The 21190-nt window shown below is 57.2% G+C and overlaps 5 protein-coding genes across 5 annotated transcripts; 3 read left to right on the top strand and 2 right to left on the bottom strand.

Annotated features, from left to right (window-relative positions):
- Positions 1-213: 213 nt before the first annotated feature.
- Positions 214-1408, top strand: LOC102102020 (regulator of G protein signaling 9-binding protein-like). The gene is made up of 2 exons (XM_005524915.3): positions 214-681; positions 792-1408. Exons 1-2 carry the CDS (start codon positions 489-491, stop codon positions 1223-1225), a joined length of 627 nt encoding a protein of 208 aa, XP_005524972.1. The 5' UTR covers positions 214-488; the 3' UTR covers positions 1226-1408.
- A 99-nt stretch (positions 1409-1507) lies between these two features.
- UBE2C (ubiquitin conjugating enzyme E2 C) lies at positions 1508-3269 on the bottom strand. Its single transcript, XM_014254108.2, has 6 exons — positions 2765-3269; positions 2660-2687; positions 2424-2510; positions 2042-2246; positions 1836-1895; positions 1508-1696 (listed from the first exon to the last, which is right to left on the bottom strand). Exons 1-6 carry the CDS (start codon positions 2863-2865, stop codon positions 1638-1640), a joined length of 540 nt encoding a protein of 179 aa, XP_014109583.1. The 5' UTR covers positions 2866-3269; the 3' UTR covers positions 1508-1637.
- A 241-nt stretch (positions 3270-3510) lies between these two features.
- Positions 3511-7928, bottom strand: DNTTIP1 (deoxynucleotidyltransferase terminal interacting protein 1). The gene is made up of 13 exons (XM_005524917.3): positions 7802-7928; positions 7658-7728; positions 7422-7518; positions 7189-7287; positions 6622-6690; positions 6291-6347; positions 5998-6059; positions 5507-5552; positions 4988-5046; positions 4746-4806; positions 4361-4432; positions 4051-4106; positions 3511-3696 (listed from the first exon to the last, which is right to left on the bottom strand). The coding sequence occupies exons 1-13, from the start codon at positions 7886-7888 to the stop codon at positions 3558-3560; spliced, it is 975 nt and encodes a 324-aa protein (XP_005524974.1). The 5' UTR covers positions 7889-7928; the 3' UTR covers positions 3511-3557.
- A 3458-nt stretch (positions 7929-11386) lies between these two features.
- Positions 11387-12594, top strand: LOC148182808 (uncharacterized). Its single transcript, XM_088064473.1, has 2 exons — positions 11387-11515; positions 11904-12594. Exons 1-2 carry the CDS (start codon positions 11446-11448, stop codon positions 12560-12562), a joined length of 729 nt encoding a protein of 242 aa, XP_087920599.1. The 5' UTR covers positions 11387-11445; the 3' UTR covers positions 12563-12594.
- Positions 12595-19492: 6898 nt separating this feature from the next.
- On the top strand, positions 19493-20657 carry SPINT4 (serine peptidase inhibitor, Kunitz type 4). Its single transcript, XM_088064474.1, has 3 exons — positions 19493-19604; positions 19807-19980; positions 20337-20657. The coding sequence occupies exons 1-3, from the start codon at positions 19499-19501 to the stop codon at positions 20510-20512; spliced, it is 456 nt and encodes a 151-aa protein (XP_087920600.1). The 5' UTR covers positions 19493-19498; the 3' UTR covers positions 20513-20657.
- The last annotated feature ends 533 nt before the right edge of the window (positions 20658-21190 follow it).

The raw sequence follows: 21190 nt of genomic DNA on the forward strand, positions 1-21190 counted from the left end.
CAGTGCTGAGCTCAGAGTTTCCATGCAGAGCAGCTCGTTCACACGCCAGAGGGCGAGAGAGCATGGCCCTGGCCCCGAGGGTCTTCCAGAGCAGGGCTGTGGGACCACAGGGGTCCTAGAGAGCCACTACTACCTGCCCCACACTGGGACCCACATCTCCCACCCAGAGGACCTGGCTAGAAGGTGGAAGGGCAGGAGCAGCCCTCTCCTCACAGAGGAAGGGTGACACTTGTCTCTGCATGTCTCTCTGAAGAGGCTGTGCCAGCCTGCTGAACATCACAGCTCCCCGGGGACCAGCTGGGGTGGAGCACAGCAAGAGGGATGAGGCGGAGTACAGTTCCCAGCCAGGGTGGGTGGGACCACCGGACCCAGACACAGCTCAGAGCTGGTCACATACCCGCAGCGCTGTGGCACAGAGCAGCCGAGTCCCCTGGAGAGCCAGCGACCACCGTGGGCATCCTGCCCCTGCCCTGTATTCACGGGGTGTAATGGCACCAGGCAGAAGGGATGCGTGCCGTGGGCGGGGGGCAGTGGGAACGTGTGCCACAGCCCAGGTTGCCCTCTGCAAGGCCACGGCCGGACACCGGCAGCTGGTGCTGCAGCTTGGGGGGAGCAGTGACAGCCCTCAGCTGCGTGAGGAGCGACGCAGGAGGAGCGCAGAGGCCTGTGAGCTCAGCATGGGTAAGGAGGAAACTGCTGGACCGGGCAGCAGCCGCGGGGAACCTCTGCACCCACACTGGGGCCAAGGAGAGGCTCCAGAGCTGCCCCTGCTCAGCACGCGTATCCCACAGGGCTGCGACGGGTGCTGCTAGAGGGGCTGCGACAGGCCCCAGTGAGCCCCCGGGAGCAGCAGGAGCTGGAGCGGCTGTGGGTGCTCTTCCTTTCCGTCCTGGAGCTCTTCCTGCAAGACCTGTACAGAGCCCAGCACCTCTGCCAGCTCTTCTCTGTGAAAGGGGGTGGTATTGCCCCACTGCACACTGGGCTGGGGGGCTGGGGGCTGCCCAGCCGGCGAGGAGGGGGTCCCACCCAGCCCCCACCCACCCAGTGCTTAGAGGAGGAGATCGAGCAGGTGAGGGCCACGTTGGCAGAGATGGAGAGCGGAGCCAACATTCCACCATGGACAGTGGAAGCCACAGAGACCACACAGCCAGCAGAGACAAGCGGCACCACAGAGAGAGCAGCCTGGGGAGGCCCCTGTGCTGGGCACTGCTGTGGGGTGCTGTGAGCTAGGGGGCCAGGAGATAGCAGCAGAGGTGGCACCCCTGTCACAGAGCAGGGGACAGAGGCCCTATGTACACCTACAGTCCTCAACCCCTGCCTTTGCAGGTGATGGTGGGGGCTGCTCCCACGCTGCAGAAGGAATGGGACCACTCCAGGCCTCCAAATATTGATAAAGCTCCTGTTACCCCACAGAGATCACAGTGTCCCTTCCACCCTACCTGCCCACACTCACATAGGGGCCTCTGGACACTCAGGGTGTGCCAGGGCTGCCATAGAATCCCCTACAGAAGTTATAAATGTGCATTTATTTATACATTAACCGTGGCTCGGACTGCAACATTAATTTAAAAACAGCCTATGATACAGAACACAGGGGACAGCTGGGAGGGAGGGGGTGTATTGGGGGGTGGTGACGGTCAGGTCTCCTGGCTCTTGGTCTGCTTGTTGTACGTCTCCCGCACATACTTCTTGTAGGCTGAGGAGAGAGAGGAACGTGATGTCAAGGGTCCTGAGGCAGCAGCCAGGGCAGCTGTGGGGCCAGACAGGCACTGGGGGCTGTGCTACTGCCTGTCCCACTGGGGAGGGGGCAGGAGGGTTCTGCTTCAGCCACTCACCAACTTGGTTCTTCCAGAGTTCAGCGGCATGTGTGTTCAGAGGGCTCTCGATGTTTGGCTCTGGAAACAGTGGCTGGGTTAGCTGGTGGGGGGTGACCTGGACACCCTTGAGCCCTGATCTGGGTTGGAGATCCCCACCACCACCACCATCATCACCCCTTACCCCCAACACTCCACTGGAGCAGCAGTTTGCCCACTAGACCCACCTGCCAGCAGGCTCTGTATGGAGAGCAGGATGGTGCGGACATCATACAGCGCCGACCATTTTTCCTTGAGGATGTCGAGGCAGATATTGCCCTGGGTGTCGACGTTGGGGTGGTAGCAGGGGGTCAGGAACCGCACGGTGGGTGCTGTGTAGGGATACCCGCTGGGGAACTCCAGCGACAATTTGTACCGCAGCTCCTCATAGGCCTGGGGGTGGGAGTCGAGTGGGACAGGAGTTAGGAGGGGCTGTAGCCCTAGAGGTGGGGGAAAGCCTTAGGGAAAAAGAGTTACAGGGGCAGTGGAGGGCTGGGACCACCCTCAGCTGAAGGCAGGAAGGTGGAGCAGGGTATGCCCCCCCCCGTCGACCGGGATCTCCCCTCTCACCGTCCCGGCGGCGCCGTCGATGGTCCCGATCCACTTGAAGAGATTGTCGGACTCGGGGAAGGCAGAAATGCCTTTGTCACCGGACATCTGCGGGGGCAGCGCGTCAGGGCGACCCAGGACACCCCGAGATACCCAACCCCACACCCTAGTTCAGCCCCAGGTGCCTTTGGGACCCCCAGCCCCGGGCTTGGTCCCAGGATCCCCAAACCCCGACTCGGCCCAGGGGCCCCACTCACCATCAGCGCCATCAGTTCTTGCTGCAGCCTGCGGGGAAATCACACGTTACTGGCCGGTTCCCCGGGGCAGCCCCCGCCCTCAGCCCCGACCCCGGCCCCGCTCACCTCTTCCCCACCGCGCCGCGGGCCGCCGTGGCCCCGGTCTCGGCCGCTTTGCGGGCTGCTGCGCTGGACACGGCGGCGGGGTCGGCGTTCTGTGAGGCCATAGCAGCTCCCGGACCGGCACACCGGGCTCCGGCCGCAGCTGCCGGCTGGTCACGGGCTGGACGCGGCTCCCGCTCCCGGGCGGCGCCGCACCGGGCTTCGCTGGCTCCTTCCGCAGTCCCGCTCGGAGCAGGACTCGGGCCCCTCTGAGGCTCTACCGGTACCGAGCGGCGGTCAGGGCTCCCCTAGCGGGGCTCCCCAGTGCCGAACGGCGGTGCTTGGGGCTCTCCCGTGCGGCGGCGGCCTAATCCCAATCCCCGTTCTAGACGCTTTCCGGTTCAGGAGCGGCTCGGTTCCGACCCCTTCTTCGGTGCAAGAGCGGCTCGGTCCCGACCCCTCTCCGGTGCAGGAGCGGCTCGGTCGCAGTCCCGATCCCGGACACTCTCCGGTACGCTGGCCCCGCGCCCCGTTTGAATATTTCCGCGTGCGGCCCCCCCACCAATCAGCGCGCAGCCCGGTTCGAGCCGGCCAATCACCGCCCGCCGAGGATGCAGCTCCCACGGTAACGGCCAGCGGCTGCTGACTGCCCGCCCGCGCTGACGCGCAGCGCTGTGATTGGTCAGCGCCCCGCGAGGGGCGGAACCGCGGGTCCCGCAGGCCCTTAAACGGCCCCACAGCCCCGGCCCGGTCCCCAGGAGGTGGCGACATGGGAACGAAGCGGCTTTATTGGGGGGGTATCAGGGTTCGGGGGGCATCAGGGTTCGGGGGGCTCCTCGGGGGGCGGCACGTCTCCCCCGCGGCGAAGCGTCTCCATGTGCTTCTGCATCTTCTCAGTCATCCAGGCTGGTGGGATGAAGGGCTTCAGCTCTTCCAGCCGCAGATCAACAGAGTCCCTGGTGAGGAAGGAAAGTGACATGGAGGGTCTCCAGCACTCACTACTGACCCCGAATCTGCCATGTCCCCTGGCACAAATCACTACCAAGCGCAGATCCACCAAACCTACCACTGATCTTACTCAGCACTGAGCCCAAACCTACCATGTACCCCCAAGTCCAAACCTTAATCGCCCACCACGGCCCTTGGGCACCAAACCCCAACCCTGACCGAGCCCCACAACCATCATGGAGAGAGCCCCTCCCACACAGGACACCCCTGCAGTGCAGCAGTGAGGGGGGACATGCTGAAGGCCCCCAGGAAAGCAGCCCCAGGCACAGCAGCACTTTCAGAGTGTCTGCTTTAGTCCTCACCTGTAATCCTCACTGGCAGCCAAATCCCGAATGTCCTCTTCAATGAGGAGGTAGGCCTGTGGCACAAGGTGGGGAACACCTCAGGATTCCTGTGTGGGGCAGCCAGGGCACGGCCACTTCCCCCAGCAACCGCTGTCCCCGTGGGAGCCAGCTGTGCCTCCTGGCCCACGCCCCAGTCCTGTGGGCAGGGGATGGACCTTGGCAGCACTGTGTCCCGGTGCCCTGCCTATCCTCCTGCCACTGCCACCTGGCCCGTGGCTCCTCCGCCCGTGCTGGCCCTGTGGCGGGCCCTGTGCCCGGCCGTACTCACCATCTTGCCCCCAATGGCCCTCATGTGCTGCTGCTCTGTCAGCCAGTGCTTATCCTGCGGGTCAGCCGCGTACTACAACAAAGCAGCAAGGACCGAGCTGAGAACGGGTGACAGACCCTCCCCTAAAAGCCCGCTCCTGTGGGACGCTGCACCCCGCTCTGCTCTGCCCCCCGTTCCGCCTGCCCTGCTCCAGCCTCAGCCCTGGCTCTGGCAAATCCACCGCCTCAGCGGGATGCAACAACATTGGCTCATGTTCTGTGTGCTAGCCAGACCTTGGGAACGTGCTCGAAGATAACAAACAAGGGCATGGGGGTGGAAGTAAACAAGGGAGCTGAAGCACACGCTCCCAATTCCCATGGGAAACCATCTGGCTGTGGCACCTGACCTTAAAGAGGTGGGGATGCTTGATGTAGAGTCGCCCTCTTGTTCCTCCCATCCCGAGAGCTCTGCAATAGGAACATGAGGGGTGTTAGGGTTGTGGGGAGGGCAGCTGTGGTGGCACAGGGACACCCCTCTCCTCCCCAAGCCCTTCCTACTGCTTTTGAGGCAGAGAAGCGAAGTGACGGGAGGAGTGTCACGGGCTCCTGCCTGGGGACACCACCCTCCATCGACAGGGCCATTCCTTACTTGTTTGCTCGAGATCCCAGCACAAAGGTTGTGGTTTCAGTCAGTCGGGATGGATCCCACTACAGAGCAATTGGAAAAGGGGCAACATTAGAAATGAAGTTGCTGCTGGCCATGCTCCACAAGCCTTGGCTCTCTGACAACCTTGGAACCTTGGAGCTGCCTCCAGACTGGGAGGGAGGGAGCTGGCCACAGACCTCCAGCCTTCCGCAGGGGAGGGACGTTACATTCTGTCTGGGCTGATCTAAGCAGTTTCCCTCATGGGAAACACTTGTGGGATTCTCCAGGCTACTCCTGGTCCCCTCAGGTCTCCCTCAGCGGCACCACACCGCAGGGCTATAGGCTATGGTGCCTGGGGAGACCAGCAAAGGCCTCCGGGCACTTCGCTTCCTCTTCTTGCTCCACCCCTGCCCAGGGCCCCATCAGGCCAGAGCACAGCCTCTGCTCCTGCAGCTGCAGGGCTCTGCTAGGGGGAGCAAAGGGGAGGAGAGAGGGAGCCCAGCAGTGTCGGACAGCTAATACCTTTGGTCCATCCCTTTTCACAGGCTCAGAGACTTTGAGCTTCCACCTGAGAGGAAAGAAAACACAGTAAGAATGCGTCCCAGTGGAATCAGCTCAGTCACCGTCAGCAGCAGGGACTGAGCCCAAGCCCTTCCAGATCCACCCTTTTTCACACCCTCCACTCTCCCATAGCACCCAGCTTTGGACCCTCAGCTTTGCTGCCCATTCTCTTCTCCTGGCTGCCCAGATCCCACCACCCCCCATGTCTCACCACTCACTCTGGATGGTCCATCTGGACCTTTTCACACCTTTGGGCCTGTTTAAAACCACTTATTTGAATGTCTTTGCCTCCTGAAGGGAACACCTCAACCTAACCCTGCTTCTGTCCACACCCAGAACTCCCATCACCCCTCTGTAGGAGAGGAGTCTGTGGGGTTTCTGTGCTCCCCACAGGCAGCCTCATTCCCCCTGCCCTCCCAAAACAGGAGCTCTAGCTCAGTGTTTGTACTCACGGTGCCATGCCTGAGACTCCACGGTCATTTGACAGGCTCTGTCCTGGAGGCCGCCCCTTCCTCTGCATGGAAGAAACCCTTCTGTGACTCAGCTGTGCTGGTTGAGGGAACCCTCTCAGCAACTCTCCCTCTCACAGGGAAGCTACTTTAGTCACAGGCAAAAACACTGCCTGGCACCAGAGAGAGCACCTCCAATGCCTCAAAAACCTGCCTGTGCACCTCCATGCACTCACACTGTGGGAATGGCCAGGTTTCCCAAAACATAAAATCTCTTGTGGGGAAAACCACCCTACCTTTTTTGGAATGGGGCTCCCTCGACGGCTCAGCTCCTCATCCATCTGTCGGGCACGCTGGAAGGGGAAGGGCAGTGGGATGAGCAAGGCTCTTCTCCCTACCTGGCCAGGTGAACACTGACCCCAGCCCACCTCTGTGAACAGCATTGAACTGCAACAAGCAGCACCCACACCTGGGATTCCCCCTGCCCTGTATTCCCTTCAAGCCAAACATCCCCCACTCTGCCTCTGCACCACTGCACTGGCAGCCAAGAAGAACCAGACAACGAAGTGATCCCAACTCTTCTTCTCCCAGCTCTCACAAGTCATTCAAACCTCTGTGTACAATTACCTTTGGCACTGCCTGTTCATGGGGCAACCTGGGAACCACCTTTTTGCCATCAGAGAACAACAGTTTGGCCTGCAGGAAGACAAAGAAGGTTCCATAGATTCTGGGCTCAGAGAAGGCCCCATAAGCAACCCCCACAGATCTACATATCTACCTAAAAGCCCTGAAACAGCTTTGCTTTTGGAGTGCTACTAGACCATGCTTCCACAGACAGCCAGATGCAAAAGCACAATCTGAGCATGATAAATTCTGACAAACTGGCAGATAAGCAAGATGTGAAAAGAAAAAATCCTGCCCTCCCCTGCCAGGACCCTCTGACGGGTGCTGGGGGCAGTTTCTGTGTGACTTCAGCAGTGTGCCATGTTCCTACAGCAGCAGTGAGAAAAAGCAGCATAAGCTGCCCAGCCCTGACTGCTCCCTTCTTCCCAGTGAGAATGAATCCCAACACAGCAGTCACACAAGGGCTGCATATGTCCCCTCATGGTGACAGCACAGGTTTTAAGAGGGACACATTCTAGCCAGGCAGCTTTGCTTGGCTGGACACCCAAGAAACACCTCACCAGCACCCACCTGCTCCAGGCAACTCCTACACGTCTCCTGGATGAGCTGCTCTGGGTCCACCTCCTCCCCAACATTATCACGCACGTTGATTGCTGCTGTCTGGAAAAACTGGAGGGGAAAAGGCAGGAGAGGGTGACAGCCTGCGCGTGTTGGCTCAGCTCCCACACACAGGCACGATGGTCTCGGTGGCATCCGAGCTGTCCCCATGCACCTGCCGCTGCCCACCTGTCCCCAGCGCTCACCTTCATGTACTTGTTGAAGATGCCCCGGATCTCCTCGTTGATGCTGGGCTGCAGCACGGCGCGCAGCAGGTCCATGGACACGCTCGGGTCCGTGAAGCTGCGGTGGAGCACTCAGGAGGAGGGAGCAGAACCCCCTGGCCCGGCCCGGTCTAACCCGATCCTCCCTCTGTCCAGCTGTTCCACCCTCGCCCTCCATCCACCACGTGCCCTGGCCGCTCATCCCGGTCCCGCCGTACCTGGTGGTCATCTGGGAGCGCCGTCCGCGCCGCTGCACCTGCCGGTGCTTGATCATGATGTTCCAGGGGCTCTGCGGGACACACGCGTCAGCCGCGGTCCCGCCGCCGCCCGCCCGGCCCGGCCCGGCCCGGCCCCCTCCTCACCGTGCTGACCAGCTGCTCCTCGGCATCACCCGGGCCCTCCTCGCCCGGCGGCCCCGGCTGCTGCTCCGCATCGCGGGCGGCGCCCATGGCCCCGCTCCCGGCTGCGCTGCGAGTGACCGGATGCGCGGGGATCCCGCGCCTGCATCATCGGGCCCCGACGGATGTGACGCGGTACCGGGGCCACGGGCCGGGCCGAGCCCGCGGCGGCAGCGGGGCGGGCGAGGCCCGGGGGACACCCGGTGTGTGCTGGCCGAGCCCTGCGGCTCACACCGGGCCCGCCCGGACGGTGCCGGCGGAGCTGTGGCCGCAGCCCCCCGGCTGTCCCCGCCGCCCCGCACGGGGGGCTGAGCAGTCCCGGAGGGCGATGCAGGGCATCCCGAGTCCCAAAGTCTGAAACTCAGCCTGTCCCACCCAGGGGTGGAGGCCTGCGGGTGGAGCTGGACACGCGTGGCCTCTGGGCCTGAGAGCCGAGTCCCTGAAGCTGGAGTGAACGCCAGTCTTTCCATGATTTGTGTGTTCCTTGTATAATTCCTCTTTCCGGAATCTCATTGCTTCTCTGAAGCACCATTTCCTCATCTTGTCTAATATGTGCAGAATAGTCAAAACAACATTTCTGTCGTTTTCTAGATAATCTCACCCCATGTTGTGGTCAAAGAGAAGCTTTTCTTTTGAATCAGCTGGATAACAATTTGCATTGAAAAACCATTTACTATTTTGCTGGTAACATTCTTCCTCATTCCAAGATGATTCAGTGGGAGAAACCAAGCAAAGGGGACTTGCTGGAGCGCAGGGTGGGTCTCGCTGTGCAGAGCAGGGGTGTAGGATGTGCTCCAGCAGCCATCTCCAAGCGCTGTCCCTGTCGTGTGTGCCCGTGGGGCGGCCCTGAGCCATGCTGAGGGGGAAAGTGGGATCTCCTTCCCACCAGCTTTGCCAGATGCTCCATCTTGTTTCATTTGTGTTCAAGGGATGAGAGCATGTGGCACTTAGAACCATGATCTAATTGACAATGTGGTGATCAGTCAAAGGTTGTATTCAATGATCTCGGAGGTCTTTTCCAACCTAAATCATTCTGTGGCTCTGTGACCAGTGCTGTGGGTGCCGTGTTGGTGCCTCTAGAGGGTGTTGTGCTGGTGTCTCAGCATCTGTCACTGCAGCCTGTGGCCATGGAAGAAGCTCCTGCCTTTGTCCCCTTCCTGCTGCTTTGTCTGGGGCTGCACCAGCCCGGGGTAAGCTTTGGGCTGTTAGACAAACCCAGTGGCGGATGTGGCACCAACCAAGTCACCATCAACACCAACATAACTTCATTATCACCGGCACTGGGCTGCTTGTGCACTTATTTTGGTTGCCCTAAGTTGTCATCAACAAAAACCGGTCATTGCCCAGAGGAGAGGAAGAATAACTGTGGCTGTAGGAACCCCCAGGGAAAGGTGAGCAGAGTGATACTGTTAATCTATGAGACCAGCTTGTGCTCTGTACCCACCCTGTGACTCTCAGTATCCTCAGGCATTTCTTTCATCAGAGCAATTTGCTTGTCAGACATTCTCTTCCATTAGTTCCCTAAATGTTATCCAGGATTATGATCTGCTAAAACAGAAATGTGCCAGAATCACGGTGTTCCCAAAAAGGAGGAACCACCAGGCAAGCACAGGGACAGCAGCAGTGCTGAGCTCTGCATCGTGGCACTCCTGAGGTTGGAAGGAGCCCTGCAATCTCTCAGGTTGTTCCAGATGGTTTTCCAGGTGCGTGGAAGGGAGTCATCACTGCTGACACGGGCTGGCCAGCACTGCCTGCTCCGGGGTGTCCGGCTCGGTGGTGATTAACAGCCACAGAAACGGCGATAAGCACCAGGCCATCGGGTTCCGCCAGGCAGCTGCGAGGTGTGGAGCGCCAGATCTCCGGTGGACACGGGTGGTTCGTGGAGGAATTGCATCCACCTTGAGTCACAGCAGGAGAAGAAGGATAAACCTGCACTAAAAGCATTTTTCTTGCCATGAGCCTTCTTCCCACACTGATTTGTGGAGATTTGTGCAGAGCTGTGCTCCTTTTGTTGCACTCTTCCTGGATTGTCGTGATGTGATATTGCTGGAAACCTCTTTGAGCATGACTTTGTTTTTCCAGTGCTCCTGTCAAGTGCCACCTTGGAATTGTAGTAACAATGTCAATCTCAAACCAATTAATTTCACTCACCCCACAGCTGCAAATTTAAAGTTTTTCTATTATACAGAAACTCCAGCCCATTTGTGCTTGGTGCTGATGTGTCCTGGGCAGACCAATCCTTAAGTTCCCCTATCCTATTGATTGCACATTGGTTTGTGTGTAATTCAGAAAGAAATAATTAAACAGAGAAGGAGAAGTTTGGAAAATTAGATTCCAACTCGCACTCCTGGGTGACTGGAGAGTAACTTGGTGTAAATGGGTTAGCACTCACAGGATTAATTAATTAATTAAGCTTTGTCTGCTGTCTCAAACATATTTAATATGCCTTTACCCTGAGATCACATGCAGAGGAAAGGGAAGTCAATGTGGCAGTGCATCTAATTTTCATTTACTCTGACTGTGGGTGAAGGCCAGCAGTTTGGCTGGCAGTTTGCAGACAGGCTCCTGTACTCTCCTCACTTTGGGTGAGCCCTCGTGCTTGAAGTCCCAAGACCTTTTCCTCCACAAAGGTCCACTGTAGTTCAGCACTGTTTCATTGGAGCAGATGTTCGCTTGGACAGTAACTAATTTGGTGTTTGTGCATGCAGTAACCCTGCACTCCCATTGCAAATTCATGTGGTTATTGAATACTTCTGTGTAAATTAATAGGGCTCTCATGCATGGACACTAAATCCTGCAACTCATGCTCAGGAGTTCCCAAAAGCTGTGTGGAGGCTACATTGATGGAGTCTGGTTGGTCTGGGGGAGAGACACACTGGGCTCTGACTTTGCCCAGAGTGTGCTGAGCTTCTTGGGCTGTCTTGTGATAAGGGAGGTCCTAGGGGGGCTACAAAGCAGGAGGACCATGGGGCTGGGGAACAGCATTGCTCAGGAGACTTTGAGCTCATGTGTGTGCCTAAACCTGGCAGCTGACAGTAGGAACACTGAAGGAGCTGGAGCACTCTGCTTGGGAATGGGATGGTTCAGAGACAGATGATCAAATGAAGCTTTGAATATTTGACCTTCAAAAATCTGCAACGAGTCTTACATGTCAAACTGTGAATGAAGGGCATTTTGCATGTGCAAGGAGGGAGCTCCTGATGCTGCTGCCAGGTGCTCTTGCCCTCTTCCTGTTCCATCTGGGATGGCAGGGCCAGGACAAGCTCCTGCCTGCAGCAGAGCCCGACACTGGGGTCACTGCTGTTGATAGAGGTCAGTGTAGGGATTCCTGTTGAGAGCAGCAGTGAAGAATCTGCCTCTGTGCAGTCCTGGTTTCCCCTTCCATCCTCCAGTCCTTGTGCTGTCCTCCTTGGAATGCTGCCAAGCCTGGATCCTGCTCCTCGGCCGTGGGTGGAGGTGGAGTGGCTCTTCGGTAAACAGAATTAGAGGCAAATGTGGGAGGTTCCTGAAGTCACCTGCGAGCTGCCTCCTCCCATACCTGGACCCGGGCTGCCTGCGAGGTGCTTTAAATTGCCACTTAGGCAGCCCTGGACACAGACTTCATCGGCATGGCACGAAGCATCCTCCTGCTGGGGCTCCTCGCCCTGTGGGCGCAGCTGCAGGCAGCACCCATTGCAGGCAAGTGTGGGTGGGTGGGAAGAATATTTAAGAATATTTTTTTCCTTATTTTCCTAGAATCACAGGTGTTTTGCAGGTGCTGGCAGGTGCCAGGTTGCTGCCTTGTGAGGGCCAGGGAAGCCACGGTGGGAGTGGGGTGGGACAAGCCTGCCAGGGCCCCTCAGGCACCAGCCCCACCACGATCCTACCATGAGCTGGGAGGTACCAGCATGGCCTTGTGCTGTGTCACCTCAGCCTTGAGAGCAGCAGGGCTCAGGCAGAGCCCTGAAAACCCACCAGGAAAAGCTGCAGAGGAGAAGACAGCACAGCATCGTGGTAAACTGGGCTGCTGGGTGGATGGGAGGGCAGCATGCTGGGGCTGATGTTGCTGCTTTCTGCTCTCCTACAGAGTTCCATGGAGTAGCTCCAGCTGGGTGGCCGCCACCAGGGCAACTGGGAAGTGCCCTGAGCCTTGAGCCTGGGAAAGAGCCCGGGATGGTGCCTGATAATGGTGATGGTGACAATGACAATAACAGCTCAAATAGCAATGAAACGGGTGACTCCAATAGCAGTGAAACTGGTGATGATGGCAACAATGCCAGTGACTATGATGGTGATGATGGTGATAAAAATCAGCTTTGTGATTGCAATGACCATGGTGACAACAACGGTGATGATGGTGTCAATGGTGACAATTCCAATAGCAATGAAGATGGTGCTGATGGTGATAAAAATGACCTTTTTGATAGCAAGGACAATGACAATGATAATGGTGGCAATGACAGTGATGATGGCAATGATGATGGTGATGATCTCATCAATGATGAAAATTCCAACAGCAATGAAGATGGTGATGATGGGATCAGTGATGAAAATTCCAACAGCAATGATGATGGTGATGATCTCATCAATGATGAAAATTCCAACAGCAATGAAGATGGTGATGATGACATCAACAGTGACAGTTCCAATAGCAGTGAAGATGGTGACTCCAATGACAATGAATATGATTACTCCAATAACAATGAAAATTATGCTGATTATGGGGGTGGGGATTTTAGATTGTAACAGTTGGGATCTTCAGAGATTTTTGGGTTTCTCTTTTGTGGCACCCAGCTCAGACTACCAGATTTGATGATTGTTCTGTGCCAATAAATGTATCTATTGAACATGAGAGTTTAGTGTCAAAGATTTCTTTAACAGCCTGGCAACCCAAATGGGGCATTTGGTTACTTTCCTATTTTCTTCTAAGCACCAGATACCCAAATTTGCAGCAGTGGGTAGTTTCACCCAGGAGCTCTGAAGTAAGGAAAGACTTAGTAGTGAGTGGGAAATCTCGAAAGGAGGTTCAAGTCCTGCCTTCTACAAGTTTGAGTTCTGTGGGTTTTGGGAAAGATGAACAATGTACCTGGCATAAAGAAAGGAATGCTTTTAGCTGAGGTGCTGCAGAATTGGGAGATGATAGTTGACACTACTAAATGAGCTCTAAAGCTCACAGTGATATTATGCCAGGAGGAATGGCCATCAATTGCTTGATGTGCTGGGGCAAAATCTGCAGAAGTGTGGCCCACACAGGGGGATTCAAAGAGACTGTTTTGATTTGCCTTCAACATAGACTACAGGACTGATACACAGGGCAGATGGACTATTGATATGGAATAACTGAGCCTGAGAAAAGCAGCATCTCAGGATTGGGGATGCTACATGATATCCTGAGGTAAATTCTAGCCCAGACCCTGCTCTTCCCTGTGTGCCCACTAAAAAAGATTTTCCACTGTCTGTTCCTGTTGCTTTGCTTTCCATGCTCACTGCTACTTCACCTGCAACTGCCCCAAACCAATCTGAGCAAATTATGTGAGTACTGTAATTAATGGGCAGCCAACAGTTGTTTTCATTTATATCCATTGATCCTGGATTGCAGGAGATTCAGTGTTGTGGACTACTAACATGCCAAGGCTGAGGGAAGATGCAGAGCAATGTGCTCAATCAAATTTGTGCTCCACATGATGAAAACTGGCATGATTGGAAAGCTGTGGAAGAATAGCTAAAAGTGGCCAGGGACTGTATAAAAGATGAAAAGAGCAAAGGAGTTTTTTGTAATATATTAAACACTTGCATAGAAGCTGCCTGTTAGGATAGGAAAAACCATAGCAGAGAGAAACAAGATCTAAGAGAGAAACAGAAGGTTGGAAAGAAGCTGTATTATTGTCTTTGAAAATTGAGAAACTGCATAAACAGGAAGAAAAGCTACAGAAAAAAAAGGGAAAAAAAGAAAAGTCAGAAGGAAAGATTCAAGTTTATGTGAACTCCCTGTCCCCCGACATTGTATAGATTAAAAACTGTTATCCCCTGAAGAATGAGACTGGAAACATTTGGGGTAGCCCTGACCATAGTGAACCTAGAGAAGATGATTGTTTCCTTCAAATCCCCCTGAATATGAAACCAGACTCATTATAGAAACAGAAGAAACCAGTGGACCTTGGGATAGAGTGGGAAATTGTATTCCAAACCAGCCTCATTTGATTTGATTTAGATGACTGATTTGCGAGAGCACTATGGCTGTAAGCCAGGCCAGACTGAAATCTGGCAAGTGAAATCCTGTTAATGCAGACATAATAATGGTCCAGACATTCTGATGCTATTGGACCTCATTAAAAATTAATGCAATTTTTAGCAGACACGGGAGCATGAGATTCAATTTTAACACAACAGAATGCTGTGTTAAACCTGGTCAGCAAAGAGTTAAAGTTACCGGAGTAAACAGAGCAAGTGCCAAATGCCAAACAACACAGGTTAATTCATGGCCCCTGGGCAAGAAGCTGGTGTTGGCATGAAGTATATGTCAGCCACTTCTTTGCAGTTAGAGATCATAATGAAAACTTTTGGGTTTTGATGTTCTAAAAGGCCAAATCTGGTGTCTGCTGAAGGGTAAGGTCCTTCGGCTCAAATGCCAACCCCTGAAATCAGGAGGCTGCAGTGTGTGCTCTGTGCAGCATGTGCACTCCCTGATTCGACAATCACTAATGTTCCACAGTACCCAGCTTCTGCTGCAGCACAAAATGGGATTTCTGTAGCCACACACCCGTGGATGGCAGCACTGGATATGAAAGATGTGCCTTTTGTAGCCCACTTATTAGAGAAGAAAACAGAAATTGGCATTTCCTTGAGAAGGGACAATATACCTTTAACAAACTGGGTGTAAACATTCACTGAATGTTTATGGTAATTCCCCTGGCAGGAAACCAAATTAAGGGAAAGAAACCCCAGAATGTGAGGGAAGACTGTGAGTAGAGAAAAGCTAGAGGTTGTAGCAAAGCTGGAGACTGGTGGAAAGCTGGTATCTGGGGAGAGATTTGTGCTGGGGGAGAAGCCAGAGATCGGGGGAAGCCAGAGAAGCCTGAGGAGGGAAAGAATCCTGGATCTGACCATGGTGACAGGGAGGCAGATGATGGCAATGATGATGATGATAACAGTGATGATGACTGTGGTGATCATGACTGTTGAAAATCTTCTGTTATTTGAAAGTATCTGTGTGCTTGTTTGGTATCAGGAACTGGACCTGTTAGGTGCAATTTGAACTTAATCCTAACCATATTGGGTGTGTTGTGTAGGTGAAAGACAGAGTAATGAAACCCAGGGCTGACAATCTGAACATTAATTCTAGAATAGACAAAACTGTAGCTTAAATGTTACTTAAAAATGAATAGCTGGAGTAGACAGCCCATAGATCACAGTGTATGAACTGTAACAACCATACTGTAACATGGACCAGAGAACTGAGTGAAACCCCCACCAAAACTGACCTCAGAGGGCATGGAAATGACCACGTGGCAATCACTTGGTAACAAAACAGCGAGGCAATGAAGAGTGAGAAGACCCCAGAGCCTAAGAATACTCTTGATCTGGACGGTCACATGAGAGACGGGGAGTTTATACTATGAGGGTAAAATTGCCCAGAGATTTCTTTGTTTGGGGTCCTCCTTTTGAGGTTACAGCTCAAGCTACCAGATTTCATGATTGATCTCTGCCAGTAAATCTATCTGATGGAGATGAGAGAGCCTGGAGTCAAAAATTTCTTTAACACCAATGATGATATGATAATGATGATGATGATGGTTACAGTGATGGTGCTGGTGACAGTGATTACACTTGTTGACTGATGCCACAAGGTATATGAGGAGCAGGTGAAGTGAGGAGAGCCCACACTGTGTGGGTGCAGGGGCCTTTTCCTCTGCCTCACTCTACAGGGCTGGTCCTGGGCACCAGCAGTGTTTTGGGCAGGACCTTCTCTTTCCTAATAAACCCCACACTGGCCACTGGCTGTGACAAGCTGTCCTTGGTCAGTGCCTGGCACGGCCAGGTCATTGTGGCTGCCCCAGCTCTGTCCCTGCACAGGGGCCCTCTGGTGCTGCTCCTGCTCAGGGTGGGCTCAGCAAGGCCCTCTGCACAGCAACGTGCTTCTGTTCCCTGAGGGAGACCCCCAGAGACAGCCCCAGGCATGCACCCACCCAGGATCCACAGGGCATCTCTGGACCAGAGGAAACCTCCCCATAGGGTCTGTGGCCCCAGCTCCCTGAGGCTCCCCAAGCATCCTCCAAAAGCTTGACCAGGAGCCATGAGGACAGGGATCCCATCCTCCCCACAGGCACTGAAGGTCTCTCAGAAGCTGGTGGGGGCCCACCAGGAGACAGATGCAGCAGGAGCCAGACATTGTTCATCACAGACTGAGTTTACTGGGAGGTGGGGGGCACAGAGACCCCTATGGTAAGCACAGAGCTGAGGTGCGATCAGGAGGCTGGGTGATTATCCAGCAGCTGATGGAGCCCTCCATGGCTGGCTGTCCAGCTGTCCAGCTGTTGTCTGGCTGTCTGGTGAGGGTTGGCTGCACAGACTGGGTCCTTGGTCCAGGTCCATGTGGGGGCTAGGTGAATTCTGGGAAAGACAGGAATCCATGCTCAGGCCCTCACCCTGTACCATGACTGGGCACATCTGTCTGCCCCACAGTGGGACCCTGGGGGTGAGGGTTCCAGAGACCCCAGACAGCTCTCCCAGGGAGCTGTGGGGGGTTGGTGGTCATTTCTGCAGCATGCAGAGATGTAGGGGACGCAGCACAGGTGGGATGCTGCACTCCCAGCCACGGTCACAGTGGTCTCCGTGCTCATGGCCGCATATCCTCCTGCAGCACTGTTCCACTGGCTCCCACATCCACCCGTGCCCACCCGTGCCCACCCACACTCACCTGGGGAGACCAGCCGGGCCCAGAGGCAGCAGAGCCCCAGGAGCAGGAGCAGCGACAGCAGCCGCATGGCATGGATGGGCAGCGTGGGGGCTGCCTCTCCGGGCACAGGCAGGGGTTTAAATCCTCCTGGGGCAGAAGGTTGGTGCCCATGACCTGGCCCGTGCCCCAGCACCTGACACGCTCCATCCGAGCGTGAACCCTCCCGTCCCGTCCCTCCCGCAGGCAGCTGCTGCTGGACAAGCCTCGGGGGAGGCAGGAAGGTGCTGCTGCTTGGTGCTGGGCTCCGTGCAGCCTCAAGAGAGCCGCGCTGTGCCGCCAGACAAGAGCAGCCAGTGCAACTTCCCGCTGCAGGAGGCAGGTACGGGGCAGGCAGCAGCAAAGGGCCGGGGGACCCCGCTTGGGGCTGGCCTGGTGAAACAGCGGAGGAGGCTCCCCGGGCCGGGCGCTGTGGAGCAGCCCGTGGTGCCCTGGCAGCTCTCCGGGCATTGTTCTGCCTCTGGGAACAATCGCTGGTTCCCGAGGGACGTCCTGTGACCGGACACGGTCCACAGCTCCACGCTGCCACCGGCCCCTCAGCCCTGCATCTCTTGGCCGGCCTCTGCCCAGCGGGCCCAACACCTGGAGACCAGGAGAGGTTCAGGGCCACGGAGTCCTGCTGCTGGGGACGGGGTGGGAGCTCTGCGTGGGCGCCGGGACTGCAGGGCTGGAGAAACGCGTCCCGTGTCCTTGCCGGAGGCAGAGTGGGTGCTCAGATTCCCGTCACACGGTGCTCAAGCTCCCCTGCCCCTTCCCTGGGATTGGCACTGGACGCTGCAAAGCGTGGCAAGGACGGCACCGGAGCTGCCGGGGCTTTCCCTGACAGTCCCTTCCGGGAGTGCCTGTCCCTGGGAGAGGCAGGAGGAGTCACGCACATGTGTGTGCACACGTGGGAGAGGGTGTGGACACGTGTGTGTGCAGCCCGCACCCCCTGCGCTCTGCCCTCGGCACCGTTCCTGCCGTGCGCCCTGGCCGGGAGCATCACCCCGGCGGCACAGCGCCGCCTCGCTCTGTCCTGCTGGGTGCCGCATTCCTGGGAGGTGCCGCATTCCTGGGTGTTCCCTGGTACCCCAGTCACTGCTTTCCCATAGAGGAGGTCTGGCTGGTGGCTCTGCCCTGACGGCTACACCCATTGCTCACCCTGCGGGTCCCTGCTGTAGGGCAGGACAAGGGGGTACGACTCAGGTCCTCCCCTGCGAGTGGTTCGCTGTCATGTGAAACCTCAACATCTACCTGGGAGAATCCCCCCCCACCATCTCTGGGCCGTCCCTGCATCCATCGCGGTGTTGTCCCACCCTGGCCATGGTGTTGCTGCCGGCGCACGGACTGGCGGGGCCGCTCCGGCAGACGCCATCAGTCCGGCCAGTGACCACCCAGCCGCTGCGATTCCCCGGGGAGACAGCAGGATAAATTCAGCCCCGGTGGATTTTGGCGCTGTGGCTGTGGCTTTCCCACTGCCCACCCTGCCCCCACCGCCTCCGTCACGTCCCTCCGGATTTGCTCCCACCCCTGCTCAGGACCGGCCACGTCACCGTGTCCAGTGCCGGGGACACCGCCAGGACCTCATCCTGGGGCTGGCGACGAGAGGCAGGAAAAGCTGCGGTGGGGCACGGGCGGGGGGCGCGGGTGACACCGCCCTCCAAACCCTACCCAAATTAGACTTTCCTGGCCCCTCCCCACGGAGCTTTCATCGCCCTCCGCTTCCCCCTTGGGACAGTAATTACGGCAGTAATTAGAAAGACAATTATTCTTGCTGAATGGGAACATCTTAATCTGTTTCTCCCTCCTTTGGCAGGTTTCACCCCACGCCCGCCCACGGGTACCGGCGGGTTCCTCCCAGCCCAGCGCCCGGGGCCCCTCGCCTGGAAGCTGAGCCGGCTGCGAGCCGTGTCCCAGCCCCAGGGGCCACCCAGGCACGGTGCAGCCGCTGGACTCTCACCTGCTGCCAGGAGCAGGGGGCTGCTGGAGGGCACAGGACACGGCTCCGCACCGGCGTTCCGCGGGAGGGGGTGGGTGAAAGGCCCCAAACCGAGAGAGGGTGGTGAAGGAGGCGGCAAAGGGTCAGAGGATGGGAATGGATGGGAGCATCACATCCAGCAGGACCTGCCTTCCACAGCCACAGTGGTAGGCAGCGAGGTGGTACCCACAGGCTCAGCCCTGTGTGGGCCCATCCTGCCCGGGATGCTCTCTGTCAGACATGGGAGAAAGCAATGAAGGGATACAGCTCTGGCACAGCCTTTCCCCACCACTTGCACCACAGGGAGCATAGAGAGAGCGCTGCTGCAGCGTGCTGTGCCTCAGCCCTTCTCTGGCTGATGGCTGTGCCAGAGCTGGTGGCTTTCCATGCCCTGTCTTGGCACTGTCATGATCCCCAGCAACTGAGAGGCCAGTGTCAACCTTCCCATTTTTGTCTCCAACACAGGCTTGTCCCCAGGAGACTGCGGCAGTCACTGGTGCTGTCCCCAGCCCAGCCTGGGCATGCTGCTGCCACCCAGCTGGGCTCCCCAAGGGCTGTGCCGGGACAGCTGTCCCGTCCTACCGGTCCCCCCAGCTCGAGGGCTGTGGCCAGGATGCCACCAGGGAGACCAGGCCCTGCCTGGGTGTGGCTTGTTACCTGCATGGCAGGAATTAGCTGGGTTTAGGCACCAGCCCTGCTCCCTCCGCCCCGCCTGCGCACCTTAAATCCCAGCCCACCACACCCAGGGCCAGACCCAGCCATCCAGGGCACCATGGAGCTGCCATCTGGCTGTCTTCTCCTCCTTGCTGCCCTGCTCCCTCTTGCCAAGCGGTCCAGCCCAGCCCCACACACAACTGGACGAGAGGAGCTGGGGATGGGTGAGTGTGGCCGGGTCATGGCCTGGGAATAGGGATGCTCTGGGTGCCTCTGTTGCCCAGCGTTTCCCACTGGTCCATATGCTGCCAGGTGCCTACAAGTGTGGGACTGTGGGAACCTGGGGTCTGACCCCGGGGCACTGGGGGGCTGCTGTGGCCCCTGCTCTGTGCCTCTCACCAGCATCCCGGCCACTGTGTCCTGCAGCAAAGCCTGGGTATTGCTACCACATCCCAGAGGTTGAGGACCTGCTGGACAAGGACTGTGGCTCCTGCCACAGGGGTGCCTCCTGTTCGCACTGCACCAGCGATGCCGACTGCCGCGGAGTCACCAAGTGCTGTCCCAGCAAGTGTGGCTACACATGCCAGGAGCCAGTGCTGGGTGAGGACTCAGTGCCGTGGTGGTGGGGCTCTGAAGTGGCAGCGTGGCTTTCGCAGGGGTGGGTGACAGGAGGGGTGTTGGCTGACATGAGGTAGCAAACTGGGAAGGGAGGTCCCTGGGGTGCTTCTGAGCTCTTGATGGGTCTTGCAGACCCTAGGGGTCACCACACTGTGCTGTGGGGAAGCTGCTGGTGTGTGGGGCTGGAGGCAGGTGGGTGCAGAGCTTTGTGCTGGCACAAAGGTATGGCAGTAAAAAGGAACCAGAACCGTGCAGAGCTGTCTGAGGACCTGAGAGTGCTGAGCATGGTGGTGTCCCCCCGCCATCCTGGCTCAGCCTGTCCCCTTTGGATCATGCAGACTTCTGCTACCTGCCCTCAGTCTGTGGGAACTGCAAGGCACTCTTCCGCCGCTTCTTCTTCAATGCCTCCAGCCAGCAGTGTGAGGAGTTCATCTACGGCGGCTGCGGTGGCAACAAGAACAACTTTGAGACCATGGGCGAGTGTTTCCAGGCCTGTTCCCACATCAGTAACTAGCAATGTGCCATGGGCCACAGATGGAAGCTGCTCCTGGCCCCTCTCCTGATGCCCCAGCTCTCAGTTCCAGGTGCCTGGTAGTGCTGGCCTGGGAAGTGGTGGCATCTGCACTGCCCTGCCTGGGGGAAGCTGCTGCTGGTGGCCATACCCCTGACCCTACAGGGAGACCATGAGGCTGGTGGCAATGAGGGCTGTGAGCCAGGGTGGCCATGCTGGGGGCTGTGGCTTGGCTGGGATGCTCACTGGCCTAAGGACAGGGACATGTGCCCATGGATGCCCCCTCCTATGAGTGGTGCATGACCGGAGGAGCCTGTCCCTCCCCTTGGACTGTGACAATACAAGGACGGGTCCCTGGATGAGCACGTCTGGGTCTGGTCCTTCCTGCCTGTGCTGGCAGGAGCAGACAGTGCCCATCTCTCTGGGCACTCCTCCCTCATGGGGACTGGGCTATGGGTGCCTCCAGCAGCATGGCATGGCAGGGCTCACCCAGCCACCACCCTGCAGCTCCCATTGCCACCGGTGGGCTCCCAGCCCAACCCTGCCTTCAAGCTGCCGACATGACCTGACCAGGAGCTGAAGCCACTGAATGGAGGAGCAGCTCCTGCCTCGATGGATGCCTGGGGTGGTGCCTGTCCCAGTCTGCACTGCTTCACTGGCCCTGTGGCACCAACTCTGGCT

Source organism: Pseudopodoces humilis, chromosome 19 (assembly GCF_049639895.1).
Source record: "Pseudopodoces humilis isolate 2021_Gansu_Grassland_sample_001 chromosome 19, ASM4963989v1, whole genome shotgun sequence".
Taxonomy (NCBI): domain Eukaryota; kingdom Metazoa; phylum Chordata; class Aves; order Passeriformes; family Paridae; genus Pseudopodoces; species Pseudopodoces humilis.